The sequence below is a fragment of the Aythya fuligula genome, chromosome 7 (assembly GCF_009819795.1).
Source record: "Aythya fuligula isolate bAytFul2 chromosome 7, bAytFul2.pri, whole genome shotgun sequence".
Classification (NCBI taxonomy): Eukaryota; Metazoa; Chordata; class Aves; order Anseriformes; family Anatidae; genus Aythya; species Aythya fuligula.
Window position 1 is genome coordinate 2,355,278 of NC_045565.1, and position 15,657 is coordinate 2,370,934.

At 42.2% G+C, this 15,657-nt stretch overlaps 1 protein-coding gene across 2 annotated transcripts; it reads right to left on the reverse strand.

Annotated features, from left to right (window-relative positions):
• Window positions 1-465: 465 nt before the first annotated feature.
• TMEM26 (transmembrane protein 26) lies at window positions 466-14,298 on the reverse strand. 2 transcript variants are annotated; one of them, XM_032190704.1, is made up of 6 exons: window positions 13,988-14,298; window positions 10,797-10,875; window positions 5,937-6,050; window positions 5,219-5,439; window positions 4,078-4,154; window positions 466-1,733 (listed from the first exon to the last, which is right to left on the reverse strand). In XM_032190704.1, the coding sequence occupies exons 1-6, from the start codon at window positions 14,176-14,178 to the stop codon at window positions 1,366-1,368; spliced, it is 1,050 nt and encodes a 349-aa protein (XP_032046595.1). In that variant the 5' UTR covers window positions 14,179-14,298; the 3' UTR covers window positions 466-1,365. The 2 variants fall into 2 exon arrangements, with proteins under 2 accessions (XP_032046595.1, XP_032046596.1); XM_032190705.1 differs by lacking the exon at window positions 5,937-6,050.
• Between the last annotated feature and the right edge of the window lie 1,359 nt (window positions 14,299-15,657).

Here is a 15,657-nt window from a genome sequence, read left to right on the forward strand (position 1 = left end):
GTTTTTTTTTTTCTTAATATGATTTTCTCATCTCATTAAGAATGAATGCAGAAATTTGTAAAAGCACCTGCCATTTTCTGTGAGCATATGATTTTTAGGCAGCCTTTAAAACATTGCTTATCTTTCAACCTGTATAAGCTAAGCCCAACAAGGACGTTGGTCTTAAACTGATGTAAAATGTTCATGGGAGAAATGAATCAGGCCCTATATTATTCACCCTAAATGTAGAACTAAATGCATAACTATTAGCCATTTCTTAAAAGTAGATCTTGACACTTGATAGACCAGATGACGTCTGAAATGATTTCATGGGGCTTCATGAAATGCTAAGCACAAGCCACAAATCTTCTGCTTAGATTTTCTGTCAAGTCTCTGTAGTGCCACCTTCTTTCTAGTTGGCTTGGCTACCTGAGATGCCTGAGAAAGGCCATTTAAAAAAAAAAAAAAAAAAAAAAAATGGTGACACTTCAAAACTGCCCTCAACTTCAAACACAGTGCAGCATTAAAAACAATATTCTTTTTGGTTTATGTTCTGACTGATAGAAATAAAAATGCAAATATCTCTGTAGAAAATGTCTGGGTGACAAACACAGTCGTGTTCAAATGATCTGTGAGGATTTCATTATCATTTTAATATATTTTTATTTGTAAGGTTGAAATTATTCAGACCGTGCAGGTCCTAAGAGACAGCATGGTGTTTCATGGTGTTGCATAGCCTTTTGAAACTGAAAATCCACCAGAGGTGAGGTAACATTCAAAGAAGCTTTGAATTTTTTGAATGAACGATGTTTGGATGTCATAGTAACAGTACAAATCATGCCCCTTCACTTAGGTGTCTGCAGTTGTCACTGTAGCAGCTGCTTCCATGCACAGCAAACATTGTTTATCATGCTTAAGTTACAGCCCAACCACTGAAGTAGGGCTGAATGCTTCTGTTTCCCCTATTCCATGAGGATTTTTATCCTTCTTATCCTTCTATCTGAATACATGCAGGTACATATGTCAGCAGAGTGTCACCCAAGGTAATAACCAACCTTGTTAGTGTGCCAAACCTTCATTGCTACTACGAACTATGGCTACAAAATCCCTATGGATAATATAACAGGGAACTAGTCAAAACACGCCGAAATCCGATAGGATATAAAATGTTCCATTTCTCTATCTTTTGCTTCAGAAATTTCCCCTACAGTTCAGAAGAAATTGATTTCTTGGTGAACGAGATGGTTTATGTGCTCAAAGTCTGTTTGACCATAGAAATAGGCCAAGCCCTTTTGAGGAAGCTGTGAGAAATACAGTTGGTTTTGAGTCAGTAACTGTGCTCACTGGTCTTTTGATGGAGCTTGGGATTCCTCTCTCACTGGAAAATCAATGAACTTTCATTTCAGTATCTTGCTCAGCAGTAGCTTGAGTGCTGGCTTCATAAGGCTCACATGGGCAGCAGCTGACTTCTCCTTTCCTGCTCTTCTGCAGAATAGTAGCACGGAAGTCTAATGTTATCACTGCCAAACGATACAGTTGTAGGGTCAAAACTAAGATGTTCTTAGCTGTAAAAAACACCAGCAACTGATTGAATATTCTGAAGTGGCCCATCAGGATTGAACGCACGATGAAGAAGGGTCCATCCTGTATGAACAAGCTGACCCCGATGTTCCACAGCTCCGCGCTGTACCTGCAGAACAGCAGGCTGGGGATCCGCCTTGCTGATGCAGTTGGTTTGCAGCCAATATGCTGTACTGGAAATAAAACACGTGTTAAAACAACTCTTTAAAACATAGGATTGGGTGAAGTGCAGCTTTTAGATACCCTGGATTATAAATGCCTTTGAGTGTAAACAGTTCAACATAAAGCACATCCCATTTCTGAGCTCTGTTTCAGTACAGCACACTAATCTCGTGTTAAGCAGGCACTTACATGGTCTGCTGGAAAACACCAAAAAATTGTTTCCCCTTTACTATCCCACAAAGCTATCAGTGTTTATACACTTGAAAACAAGAAGTGGATCACTTAATACTTCTGCAACAACTTCCTAGATGCTTTTCTGTTGAATCAATGTGCCAGGCTAATATGCATCCTTAAAAAAACAAACCAATAAAATAAAATACCACAAACTGAAAAAATCCCTCGATGCTGAATGGGAACATCCAAAGCTGTAGCACCTCAGCTAGTTCCAGGTGAAGACCTTGATTTTAAAAGATTCCTGTTGCCTTTTCTATGTGTCATAGTAAAATCAGGTCATGTTTGAGGGTCAGTATCAGGCATTATGGACAGGATGAAACTGTAGTCCCTGCTTGTCATATGAGACTTGAGCTACTGTTACTTGTTTGTAGCTTTCTGGACATCAAGTTGGGTGCAACAACTGGAACCTGTGCGGATGCATCCCCCTCAGCTATAATGACAGTGGTGAGCTAGAATGCTTTTGGTGGCACAGCATCCAGAGAAGGGTCATCAGAAGGCTTTGTGTGCAGTAACTATAGCTGCATCTTACGAAAATGCATATAGCTGAGCTGACCCATTTCTCAGGCAGTGTGATTTCATTAGCTTAAGACCTGTAGTTACTGGGATGCAGTAATAACCACCAAACATCGCAGCTTACCAAAATAACTCCATTGTTTGAGTCAGCTCTGGGAAAAGAAAAAAGATGAGACTCAAGAGTGGAAAATGAGTTGTCGAATGGGGAATGCTTTTTCTGAATCCATTAGGCAAAGCTTCGGCAGCAGCTAATTTTTTAATGGCTTTTGTGTCATTGTTGTTTAACAGTCCTACCTGCATTGCTGACATCCTATATTGTCTATGAATTGCTCTTTTAGGTCATGGTTGATGTGTGATTAAACGTTCTGATGCCTGAATGACAAGTAGTATCTGTGCAGCTGTATAGAATTACCTAAAACAAATTGTACCCATGGTAAATTTCAGGGTAGTGTGTTCAATAACTTAATTTTTAACTAGTAAATGTAATTAAATAAGCAGAAAAGCAACAGCCAGAGGAGAGGGGGAAAAAAAGCACAGTGCACAGCTTAGTTCACTTAAATTAATGGTGTGTTTCTTTAAGCAGCGTTTGAATTTATCTCGGTAGTGGTGATGTATGTGTAGTGTTTTTGCCTTTTTTTTTTTTTTTTTTTTAATTTGAGTGTTGTGTATCTGTAAGATAATGTATTTTACCAGTAACAGGAATTTTATCTGTGATAAATTGCATCAGCTTTCTCAGGAGGTGAGCAGCTGAGCTGAAATACTGGAATATTTTCCTAGCTTCAGTGTTGAAAACAAAGTCTAATGCTGTCCACAAAGAAAAGGCTAATAAAAATGTCCCAGAATCATTTCTCATTACTTTATTCGTTCATTATTTTAATCACCGTGTCAACCTAGTCATCAATTTTATATAAGATGCTGGTGAGGATACCTCATCTTTAGACTGGTATAGTTCAGCTGCAAACTTGCAGTTGGAGGCCAGAATGATTGCAACAGTTGGTGGTTGAGGAGGCTTTCCTTGTTCTCCTTTGATCTAGAGAAGCCCTTTCTGCGTATAGACAAATATCAGTTTGAGTAAGCTGAATGTTGGGCCTCTTCCTTTAGGATAAGCATGTACAGTCCCAACATCATATGGCCCTATAGGTTTCCTGTGAATAGCTAATTTCTCCGGTGATAACCTCTTCTGAGCCTGATACCTGTGCTCTAGGCTGTGCTGTTCCCGGTGCCTGAGGCTGGTTCCTCTCTCCATAGGTGCCAATAACCTGCCCAGATTGGAACCGTGACAGAATTCACAATCAGATCTAGTTCAAGAGCTCACACAGCAAAGTTTAAGGCAGTAACACGCAACCAGAGCAGATGCTTCAATACAGTACTGCAATACCAGTTTTCCTGGAAGTGGTTTTATCAGGGAGATCAGAGATTAGCCATAAATAAATGGTTCCTCAAAAGAAACCACAGTGGTCTTTCAGCAAAAAGCCTTATTGTCTTTGTCATATGAATTGTTCTCCACCAGAAGTCCTGGGTAGAGCCTGTAGCGTGTGCACAGCCACGAGACATGCCAACAAAAACTTAAAGCACTTGTTCTCTTCTTGTCTATGTGCAAGTACTAACCTGCAAGATCAAGTGGAAACTGTAACATACTCCAGGTCCATACAGCAAGAATTGCATTTAAGAGAACATAATTCTTCCTATGGGAGGGGAAAAAGCGATAACAGTGAAGATGCAGTTTCCTTATGTGGCAACAAAAATGTTTTCCATAGTATTTGGGATGTTATTTAAAGGGAGGTTAAGCCAGGCAGTGATTGATTAATGCATGCGTCTGAGATGTACCAGTAAGACGAAGAAAACCAGGCAACTTTGGTGTGGAATTTCTGCTGTTCATGCCACATGTTCCAGCTGTGTAATTACACTAAATATTTAATGCTGTTATAATGATAAGCATGTGGAAATAGACATGTGGCTCAGAAATGTCTTTACATATGTAATGATTACACATTCCTTGAGAGCCTGCAGCTTCTCTGCCAAGTGGGAAGGACCTCTCTTCCTCCTATAAAATCTTCTGTGCTATTAAAAATAATAAAATAAAAATTCCTTAATACTGTGTCTGTAAGAGGATGAACCTCTTCTCGGATTTTTTCTCTGTGATGGATGTTCACCATTCAGCTCTCAGTGCTGTGAGAGGGAGATGGGCTTACGTTCTCCGGGAGAGATTGCAATGTTGAAAATTCACACCAGAAATATTCTGCTCCCTTTCTTCTTATCTTTGAACGCTTTGTCATTCTATCACGCAGAAGAAAGTACATCCGAAACAACTAAAGAATCAACTTGGATAATGAATCACTAAAGCAAACTCTAGTTGCTTCCATGCCAGTCTAAAACAATTCATTAACCTGAAAGGTTTACTGTGTATCCAGTGTTTCAGCTCCTGTAGCTGCAAGATCTGACGCTGCATGGCAGTTATGCTAGCTGTTTGGCTCTTCGTACCCTTTTATTGTGATGGATGTGCCATGCTTCTCTGCTGGCAATGGATGAGTAATCTCTAACAAAGCTCATAGGACTGTTATGTCTTTTACAGAGGGAAAGGCAAGAGCAGGAAAACAGAGCCCTTGTGTGTAGCTTTCTGTTATCTGTGGGAATACAGTTTGAATAATCTGGATACTGCAGACAGCCCGAACAAACTTTAAAAAAAAAAAAAACAACAAGCAACTCTTTTGCTCTGTGCAAATTATTTATGCCAGCAAATATTCCTTACCGCACATCCTTAATGTCCAGGGTTTCACTAGCAAATTCAAGTATATCTGCTGCTGTTCCCACAAACATGAGAAGCAGCTGAGACAATTGATCCCGCGTGATTTCCATCCCGATGGGGAGAAGCCATCTCCCAACTACTAGGAGCAGTAGGAAGGTCTGGTGGAGGGCCAGCGTCCATACAGTTTCACAGATCGTGGAGAGCTGATTCACTAAGACTTTAGCCTGTTTAAAAGACAACAGCAATAGCATACTGTAACTTCAGGAGACTGACACTAAAGATGGCATTCATCCTTCAGCCTGCTTTTGTTCCCTGTCATCTTGTATTAGAGCAGATAATTTCTATGCAGCAGGCATAATTTGAAAAAGGCATATTAATACCAATTTTGGGTAATGAATACTGATTCTTTCTCTGTGCTTTTTCTCCCATTCTCATTTTTCAGCTGAGCATTATCATTTGCAGAACTGTCACTGGACACTCTTTAAATTCAGTTAGATTCTGAGAACAATGAGACTTTCTACCAGCAATAACCATTCAGAATCTAACTGAATAGTTAGTACATGGTATAACGTAGGCCACTTCCACCATGTGGCTTTGTGAAACTAACATTTTCTTACTCCAGCGTGAGGAGGCTTCCCAAATAGTCATGACAGTCCTCTCTAATTGCTCTTTCCTTACACATTGTAAGAGCTCTCTACTAGGAACAGGAAAGGTGTCCCACCGTCTGAATGATGTGGTGATCTATTCCCTCACTTCCATGACTGCTGTCTCTGGATTGATTGAAGTCTTGGTTGGTGACATTCACCTGACCAGCTCCAGGCTCATTACTGCAATACTGTTGTGAACAAAAACATCACACATGCATAAATGTCGTGCACAGGGAGCAGATGTGCTCTGTGGCTGGAAGAGACCTGTTTTGCCAAACTGCAGAGGGTTCGTTCGTAAAGTCAGTGGATGTTAACAAAGCTACATGCTTACTCTGACTGTAATTTCCCTCATGCTCAGAAGGGAGGAATTCTTCTGTGGGCAGGGGTGATGTGTTGGTAGGCCCTTGAGAAGCTATAGGATTGTGCCGATAAAGCTGATATAAATTCAAAGGCTGATGGAGCAGGTGACACCTTTGCTGTTAAGACTGCACCCTCTGAATGCTCTCTGCCTGAAGCTCTCTTCGACAGGCTGCTGGGTTTCCTACAGTCTCTCTCTGCCTAAAATGGTAAAACAGGGTAAAAATTGGGCATGGTTAGTCTGCTATCTTATACTTCTGGTCGGTCTCTACATCCAAACTTTTCAAAATTTGTTTCTTTTCCCTAGTGACAAGAAAAAAGGTTCTCTAAATGTGCTGTTTCATTCTTCTGTATGGTTTACCTCAAGGCTGAAATGGATAGAGTTGGGCTGGGGGGACACTTGGTTTGTGTTTCCCCTCTAAGGGAAATAATAACTAGGAAATAGAGGTTTTTGATATCTTCCATCCCTGCAGAGTGGAAGAAGTGGTGCTTTAGTTTTCTCAGACACCGGTTACTCGGAGAAAGTAAATGTTGGCTAAGGCATACTGTTACGTGGAGTGCAGTGAGCCGTGGTGAGGCTGGACTGAGCACTGAGGAGTGCAGTGCCATGCTGCTTTCTGCTTCACCCCATGGCTGGTCCTGGAGCGTCTGGGGAGTGGTTTCTAAAATCTGTCTTCATAACAACCCCTAACATTTCATTGTAATAGAAAAGGGATAATTAAAAAATCAAACCATGCTGTCATTAAAGACTTCTATCCTACTTGTGCCAGAGAACACCAGATGATTTGCATTTCTCCACTGGGCCCCCCACCATTTTATTGCACGAGGAGTGATTTTCTGCAACAATTGGAATGTGTTTGAGTGCATGCTGAGTAGCTGTATTCAGCATAATGCCTGCCAATATGCAGGGAACATTTTCCAGCAAATGTCACATTTGAACAAATTTTGGATTCCACTCTGATGCTTTCCTTGGTCTCTGCACATGTCTGAGTGAACACTGCCTCTTGCTTGATGATGTTGTAGAGAAATGGAGCGACTTCCTGTGGCCTGAAAAATCAGGAGGAAGTCCTTGTTGCTTTTGTACGTGGTGATAAAGGCTCTTAAACTGAATGCCTGGCTTATTTGGACAGTGGGTGTGTGCACGCTGAAAGACTCACACACAAATGGGGGGAATATTTCCATTTGGAGGAGGGAAGCCCGAATTATGGGGCATGGAGACAGCGACAGGGAGGGGCTGGGGTTCTGCCCAGCTACAGCCTTGTAGGGCTGATCTCCTGGGTTAGCCCTGCAGCCCATGGAGAGCAGGAGAAGCAGCAGATTGTTCAGGGGATGTTTCAGAAGTGGAAATTAACTGGTGCTCTGGAGAAGCCTATTTATCTATTGCCTGTAGGAGAAGACCGAAGCCTCCAAAGGCCAGCCTTTCTGAGCAGCTCCCACAGGCAGTGCGATGCAGTTGGTCAACAAGACCGTGACTTCAAACTATTGTGTAAGAGAAATAACCGCCCCAGCATATTAAGAAGTGAGTATCTACCTTGTTACAAGTAGCCTGGGTAGGGCAAAGGGACTGATACCTTGTGCTGGAGGGGAAGGCTAATTCACCTCGACAGCCTTTGGCTTGTCAGCAGGTCAGCCTTCGAGCCCTCTCTTCTGCCCCTTGCCCAGTGTGGCAGAGTGAAGAAGGGAGAGCTACGAACTTGCATTAAAATTCAGAGTTTGGGGGTTTGGTTAGTTGTTTTTAAAAACCCTATTAGGGAGGAATTTGCCAAATTTGAGGCTTGCCCTGCTGCAGGGGGACAGAGTAAAGCTCTCATGTTCCATGTTTCTGCATGGCTGTGAGGGGCTCGTTTCATTTTTCTAGTGGTACACAGGCACAGAGAACACTGCTTTAAGAAAACCGGTTCACTTTATTAGTATCTTTTGTAGGCTCCTTATATGTGAATTTTTTTGAAACCATTCCTGGCGTGATGGGAGGTTGCTATCTCAGTGGAAGGCTCCATGGATGCTGACTGAATGGTGCTCCTCAGGGCGGGTCTGTGTGTCTCAGACTGCAGGCAGGAAATGGAGAGCTGCTTCTGCAAAGCCAGGCATTTAAACAGACTCCCAATTTTCGTTTAAGTACCTTCCTATCTTGTTTTAGTTAGTTCTTCTGAATGCTTATTAAGTGGTGACTCACTTAAAAGTTTGGAGAGGAGCCTTTATGTTACATTATCTATATGCATGTAGATAGGACTGCTGGTGCCAGGCATATTTGCCTAGCTAATTATGTGTATGCAGTGACTTAATGGGGATGTGACAAGGAAGAAGGAAAAAAACTAAGCCTCATAGGCAGCTGATAAATGTGGTTTTCTTGCTTACTTCTACAGCCTAGTTACTCCTAGGTATCGAGATGTGTATGTAGCTAAACAAAGCTGCCAAGATTTTTTCTATGCAAAAATAAAACAGGAAATAATTGTACGCATTTTACAGCACTTCTATCTTAATTCTCTTCTGGAAGAGTGATATGACAGAACTTTAGTTGGTAAGGGAATCCGATGTCAGAAAGAAGCTGAGGGAATGGGCAGAAATTATCAATTATTTCTTTAATGTTCAAGCTTTGAGTGGGTAAAAGTAATTGCAAGGTTTGCCAGGTATCTGTGTTACTAGAAAGCTGGCTATTGCCCCAGCAGTCAGGTGAGCTTTGCTGAAGGGGGTCAGCTCTTGCTTTCTGCAGCAGTACTGCAGCAGGTGTTTGAAAAGCTAAGAGGCACTTGTTCATTTGAGATCTTACACTTTATGAAGAAAGAATGGTTATTTTTAATAGATTAAATGGTTTTAATTTTCTTGCCACTCTGTTTTGCTGACAGAAATTTTTTTTCACTCAGTACAATTGAATTTCCTTTATAGCATTTCTTCCCAAAATGTATTTCATCCCCAAATACCTCACTGCAAAGCAGTACTTTCTATGCAGCCCATACTCCACTGGTGATAGATGAATGGTATTACTTATGTCTACTTCTGCGGTGCTCAGAGGCAGAATTGCCTCAGTCTTCAGAAGGAAAGACTGCGTATTAGCACATGCCTTAAATAATAGCACCAACACTTCCTCTTAGGGATCCACTGGGAGATCAAAATTCTGCTACCTTAAAGACCACAAACTGTTTCGATGGTGTGTATATATGAAATGTGTGGATCTAGTGACTGCGTAATTACCCATTCTGCTAGTATTTTAATAAGGAAAATCTCAGCAATACTTTAGCATGCACAATAGTACTTGTCTGGGTGCTGCATTTTGAGGTTAATTGTTAGGAGGGCTGCTCCCCTTCTGGAGGTATTGTTTTCAAATCTATTCGAGTGTGCATTTCCAGAACTCTCCATCCTATCTCTCCAGGTATAAACTAAGCTGTTAACTTGATGTACTTCCTCTTTAATTCACAGTAGCAGTATATCAATAAGAACAAAGTATGCCATGTTCTAACATCATTTTAGGAAATAAACTGCTGCCTCTGACTACAAAATTAGCCTGTTTCTTGGACCAGATTTAACTATGACAAATGTTCTCAATATCCACATTACCTGTCTGTGACTGTTTAAGGAGATTTGGCAAAGCAAGAAGACAATAAATTCCTGCTGCTGTATTTAGAAAAAGCCTCAGGCATTTTCAGTGTAAACACAATTTTGAATATTTGATTATGCTTCTGTGGGCTCTAACAATGTTTCAAAGGAGAAAATGAGGCACTGTGTCTCCTTAGTCTAATTTATGTATTTTCTTCTGAAGCTTTTTCTCTTACTCCTACTAGACCCCTTTTTGCCATGGTTGTGCATTACCAATATGTGCAACTCTGGGGACATAGCAAATGCCCTTTTCACTATATAGAAGTGTTATGGGGACTCTCAGGCAGCCTGCATGGGGAGGTGCAGGCTCTGTCTTGGCCCTAACTGACCCCATCTGGCACAAGAACAATTCATTTTAAAAGCTCCGCTGCATGTTTGGGTCCTGAAGTGGAACCCAGACACCCCCTTCCCAGATCACCGTACAGCACAGACAAGGAATATAAACACAGACAATTTACAACATGTCAGCAAATCTGTTAGCAATCTGTGAATATTCTCCTAGGTTGCAGTAAACACGAGGTAATTTGAGTTTAAGACCCCTTTCATTGATACCTGCCTCAATTTTGGCTTGCTTGGAATTGTGATGCCTGCCTTTAAGTGCCATGAAACTCGTACTTTTTTTTTTTTTTTTTTTTTTTTTTTTTAAATAAAGGCCTCTAAAGCAATTAAATTTTGTCACCATGCTGGAAAAGATTAAAGCTGGTAACCTGGGGCTGAAGGGCTATGTTTCAAACGTCTAGTCCTCAGTTACCCAGCTGAATAAGGGTCTCATTTTAGCTAGGAAAAAGGTTGATTACTTGATATTTAGGAAATGCACAGTGGTCCATAGTCCCAGCTGGTCTATATGTAACATTATGCAATTTTATGTAATGTCCCAACAGTATAAAATGGAAAACTGGAACAAGGTCTGGCATGCATTCCCAATTACTACCCATCAATTAATTCATCGATTTCAAGCCAGTCCCATCTTGTCTGATAATACATACCTGTGTCCCGTGATGAATTTCTAGTAGCCATAATGATGGTACTGTGCAAATCAGATATAAAAATATCGCTGGTGAAAACCTGCAAAGGAAAAGAAAAGATAGCTTGGTATTCTATCACATCGTAAACCCCATGTATCCTATCATTAGCTGAGTTGGACCTTGAGAATGCTACTTTAGTTACAGCTCATTTTAACTGCACATAAGAGTTGTTATTCTTGCTGAATTCCTCATGCTGTCGGTTACAAATGATAGCGTTTTTGTAAATCCAAGATCATATGTAGTTTATTTAAAATCTTTTTTTCAAAAACCAACCAAAGGCTTTTAGCTGTTTAGATCTCCATCACTGCATTCTCTGTATTTAGAACAAACAAACAAGAAAAATATTTAGCTAACATACTCTTTCAGATCTCCTAAGGGTGAATCAGTAAGTTGAAAGGCAGAAACAGTATCAGTTTGCCTAAAACAAGCATTTCCTCAGTAAGGCATCTTTAGGGCAGGCTAAAAAGCTTGATGAAAATGGGCCTTGGCCTTGTTCCCCCACTTGCACTGCCAGTTATCTAATCTTTTTAGGATTTCTGTCTCTTGTTCATTTTTCTAGTCACTCTCCTGTATAATTTGTGATGGTGATGCTTTAAGATCTTTAGCTTCTTGAGCTGAGCTCATTCAGACATACTGGAGAAGTTTCATTACTAGTCCTGTAAGTACTGATTCAAAGGTTGCTGATGTTTTCTTATAAAATGTGACTTTTTGGGGGCAATTCTTATCCTTTTGGATTAGGAAAGAGTTTCTCTGATGCAACTGATGGTGCATCTAGCCCTGGTGTAGTGCAGAGGGAGCATCACAACAATACTGCCAAGATGCACGGCAGCCTTTGCATTGTGTGGATGGAGCAGTGGGGCCAAACTTTGGATGCTTGCTTGACTCCCTCTGTCCTACACATCTGGTAGTGAATTTAAATGGCTTATAATCGTGTAACTGCAGCAACATTTTGTTCAAATATTGTTGCATGTATTGTTACATCGGATCCGGATAGGAACTACTTTTGTTTTTGTAATTATGACTTTTCCAGTGGAGATTAAACTTTGAGGAAGAAAAACACAACCAAAGAACTCCTCAGGAAAATGACTGGGTTACTGAGCTGCTATAAAGTGTTTCAACCAATCCCCTTTACATAAGATAGTCCTGGGTCATTGTGTGTTGGTGGTTTGGGGTTTGTGGTATTGGTTTTCTGCTGCTTGTTTGTTTTCTCTATTTGTCTTTTTTTTTTTTTTTCTTCCCCTCTTCATCAAACTCAGTTGTTCTGTGGGGTTTTAGCCTGCTTATTTTGGGAGAGAACACACCTCTTGATTGAATGGGAGAAGTACTCTGTTTTACAGTATTTCCTGTAGGAGCTGAGTACATGAAAAATCCATCCAGCTGGCAGGTTAGCAATGCTGAGCTAATGATAGCAGATCAGGCCAGGAAAGCTCAGGAGCTTTAACCCTGCTTTTCTTTCAGAAAGAGCAGTCTAGAGCAAATACTGCTTGGCCAGGTGCATAATGTTACTTTCTCCACATGTGCCATGTAATTATTTAGGCTGGTGTAATAAGTAACTGTCTTTTGTCAACAGCGAATAGAAAGAATATGAGGCTGTCAGAGGCAGGAGAGTTCTGTGGCACAGACTGTCCTTTGCCTGCACCAGTAGACATCTAGGGAGGTATTTCTGTAGATGGAGTTGATACTACCCGGTTTGAGTGTGGCAGTTTTCCACGAGGGGAGGAAATTACCCTGCTGTGATTAGATGCTGCCCATTTGTCTGCAGTTCTTACCTATAATATACTTTACTGTTTCTTAGAGTGCTGGACCACATCCATTTTCAGAATTTCCTGCTAGCTAAATTTAGCCCAGACTTCTAACATGCACGTTCATTAGAAAGGATCTGCTTTCCGTATCTGTTTTTCCTTTGGATCTTCCAAAAGTGGGCTTAGCAAGTGTTCCTTCATGAAGTGTCATCTGCCTCTTCCTCTCCCCAGTGAATCAGGTCTGCTCCCTCTGCCTCTGTCTTATAAATGTGTGTTTGGAGTTCTGCTGTTGTTAAATTTTCCTGTATCCCAGACTTCATCACTGCTTTTATTACGTTTACATTTAGAGCATGGAACACTCGTGTGAATTGTCACACAACACTGCTTCTGTTACAATGAGTTTCCCAGGTTGCAACAGACAGGAATATAAGGCCACTGAAATACTCGGTTTTCTTGCCTTGGACTTATCCCAGGGGCCTGCCTGCAGTTTGAGGTTTTTAAAAATTAAAGGTCCTAATGAAACCATTACAATTAGTTACATGAGCATTCTTTTCACAGAGCTTTTGTTTTGGCTGCCTGATCGTGCTGATGAGCTGTAGCAGGCTGCAGTCATTCCGTACATGCACGTAAAAGCCCATGTGCTTGGGCAAACTCTGTGGCTCTAACTTTTTTTGTCCATTTCTTAGGAAGCCTCTCCTGCATGAAGGCTGCCCTCTGGAATAGCCTCTCAAATTCAAATCCAAATACCGAAACCCCTGTCACTGCATTGTGAAAGAGATTTCACAATGCTCATCATTTACTTGTCACTGAGTTTTGGTTTGTGCACGAGCACGCTGTTGGCACTGTTGCAAGTAGCAGGGACAGGGAATGCAGTCCCAGGGAAAGAGGTGCCCGCAGGGAGCAGCGGGGTGGGTAAGAGATGGGGGCATCTGCACAGAGCAGCTGCATGGCCCCCAGCATGGCCCCACACCTCCTGCGTGTGCTCCCTGCCAGGCCGTGGCATCGGAGGGGCCCACTGATCCTGCAAGGGGTGCCTGCCTCCCCTATACCCATGCCCCAGGGTCAGCAGCTCTAGAGCACGTATCTTTTGCCGGCAGCAAAGTTCCCACATTTTTCAGCTGTTGGTACACACACAGAGCTCCACAAAGAGTGTGTCCCAAGCAGTCTTCTGCAAAAATGCCCCTCCTGACAGCCCTCTGGATTTGACCACGGACTAGCCAGGGCATTGCCACTCTTCCACCACCCTGAGTTCTGCAGGGGAGAAAACGCAGCTCCCTGGAAGTGTGGCAGAAAGAAAGCCAGGGCAGCTGTGCTCACAGGCAGCAGCTGCAGAAGGCAGCCCCACATCTGCAGCAAAGTACATGCAAAGAAGCAAGAGGGGCTCCGTCGGAGCCGGCAGGGTATGCTCACCATTTGTAGCCTCTGCCTTGCTTAAACTTGAGGGTGAGCCCTGTCTCCAGGCACAGGAGAAGATTGAGCAGTGCCAGCAGCCAGTACTTGGGTTCTTTCTTCACTTCAGTCACTCTCCAGACCCCGATGAGGGAGTGCAACACAAAGAGCAGGCGAGTAACCAGAGCATTGAGCAGCACCATCAGCTCCATCCTGGACCAGTCCCGCTCCCCTTCTCCCGCACTGCAGGGGCCCGGCGCTTTTTAGGAAATCTGGGAAGTTGCCCTGGGAATCACCGCAAAGCCTGCACGCCGCAAGCACGCAGATCTCTCCTCTTCCATCTCCACAAAGGGGCCCATTATGACAAAAAAGCAAGAGCATTGCCCCTCCCCCAGACTTCCTGAAAACTTTTTAAAGGGAAGAAAAAAAAAAAAATCTCACGCTTACAAGCTGGAGTGGTTTGCAGTGCTCAGTGCAGCTCTGACCGTGCTAAGATGGGGGCAAAAAGAGTTTCTTTATGTCCCTTCTCTATCATCTCCTCAGGGACTCAAGGCCAGGGAAATTTCTGCCTTGCACAGCTCCCATCCCTCTGCTAGCCACACTTGCTGCTCTTATCTCACAGACTCCCAGAAAGAGACAAAATGTAAGAAGCATTATGAATTTGAATCGTCCTTGCTAAAACTTCCACTGTGTTACTGAGGCTGCAAAACCCTTTTTACTCTCCCCTCCCCCAAAAAAGCTATAATGCATATTTGGTGTCTTTTAAAGTTGCTCATTTAACATTGCAATACAGAAAGCAGAGACTATGTGCTTCACTACTGGAATCTGTGTGCAGACACGTTGAGATGCTGATTAGTGTGAGCAAATTGATTAAATTTCAGTACTGGTTAGCTTTTCTGACTTCTGGTGCTTTTAATATAACTCACGTAATTGAATAACCTACAGTCTGGTTCAGGACTGAGAATCAACCCCAGTGTGAGGAACTCCAGAAACATTAGTTACTCAATAGGACTTACACAAAAATACACCGAAGTTTGACGTTAGGTCAAGCTACCTCTGCAATGAGCTCTAGTATCTTCCATGGGAACAATGTATAAAGTACAGAGCACAGTAAGAGTTGCTTTGATGTTTCTCAAGGTTGAATTTGTATTTGAATTTACACTTCTGGAACTAAAAAGAAATTTCCTCTTGATGAAAATTGTCACTTGCTCCAGTTTTGTGTTCATTTACTGCCGAAGCACTTAAATTGAGATATGCCATTGTAAAACACCGATGCAGAATCAAATACACGGAATCTACTATGAGCCTCCAAAGGTCTAGCTTCCTAGCTGATTTAAGTATCCTGTTCTACCTCAAACAGAAGGAGATATTCTTCTGAGAGCTTTTTAAGAAGGGATTTTTCCACAAGTGTTCATCACCACGAAACCGAGCCTCTTCCTCTGTGAACCGCTCGCAGCAGTGCTGTCCAGCCACCCTCACCGGGGGTGGGGGTGATGGGGAAGAAGACTATTTAAAAATAACCCTGCCCTCAGAAAGGAAAACAAAAGGCCCTTCCACAGTATAGATCACTCACTAAGGAAATGCCTGAGTAAATAAATGGGCTGTGCAATGTGCCTTTTTCAAGCAACAAAATCAGGTTCCTCATGCTCAGAGGAAAGCAAATCCAAGTCAAGGGCCTAGCACTGATAATC

Coding starts and splice junctions, on each gene's coding strand:
- TMEM26 (XM_032190704.1), bottom strand. CDS start 14,178: ATGGAGCTGATGGTGCTGCTCAATGCTCTGGTTACTCGCCTGCTCTTT. Junction 10,876..13,987: donor CAAGGCAGAGGCTACAAATG/GTGAGCATACCC, acceptor TTTCCTTTGCAG/GTTTTCACCAGCGATATTTT. Junction 6,051..10,796: donor AAATTCATCACGGGACACAG/GTATGTATTATC, acceptor TGTTCACAACAG/TATTGCAGTAATGAGCCTGG.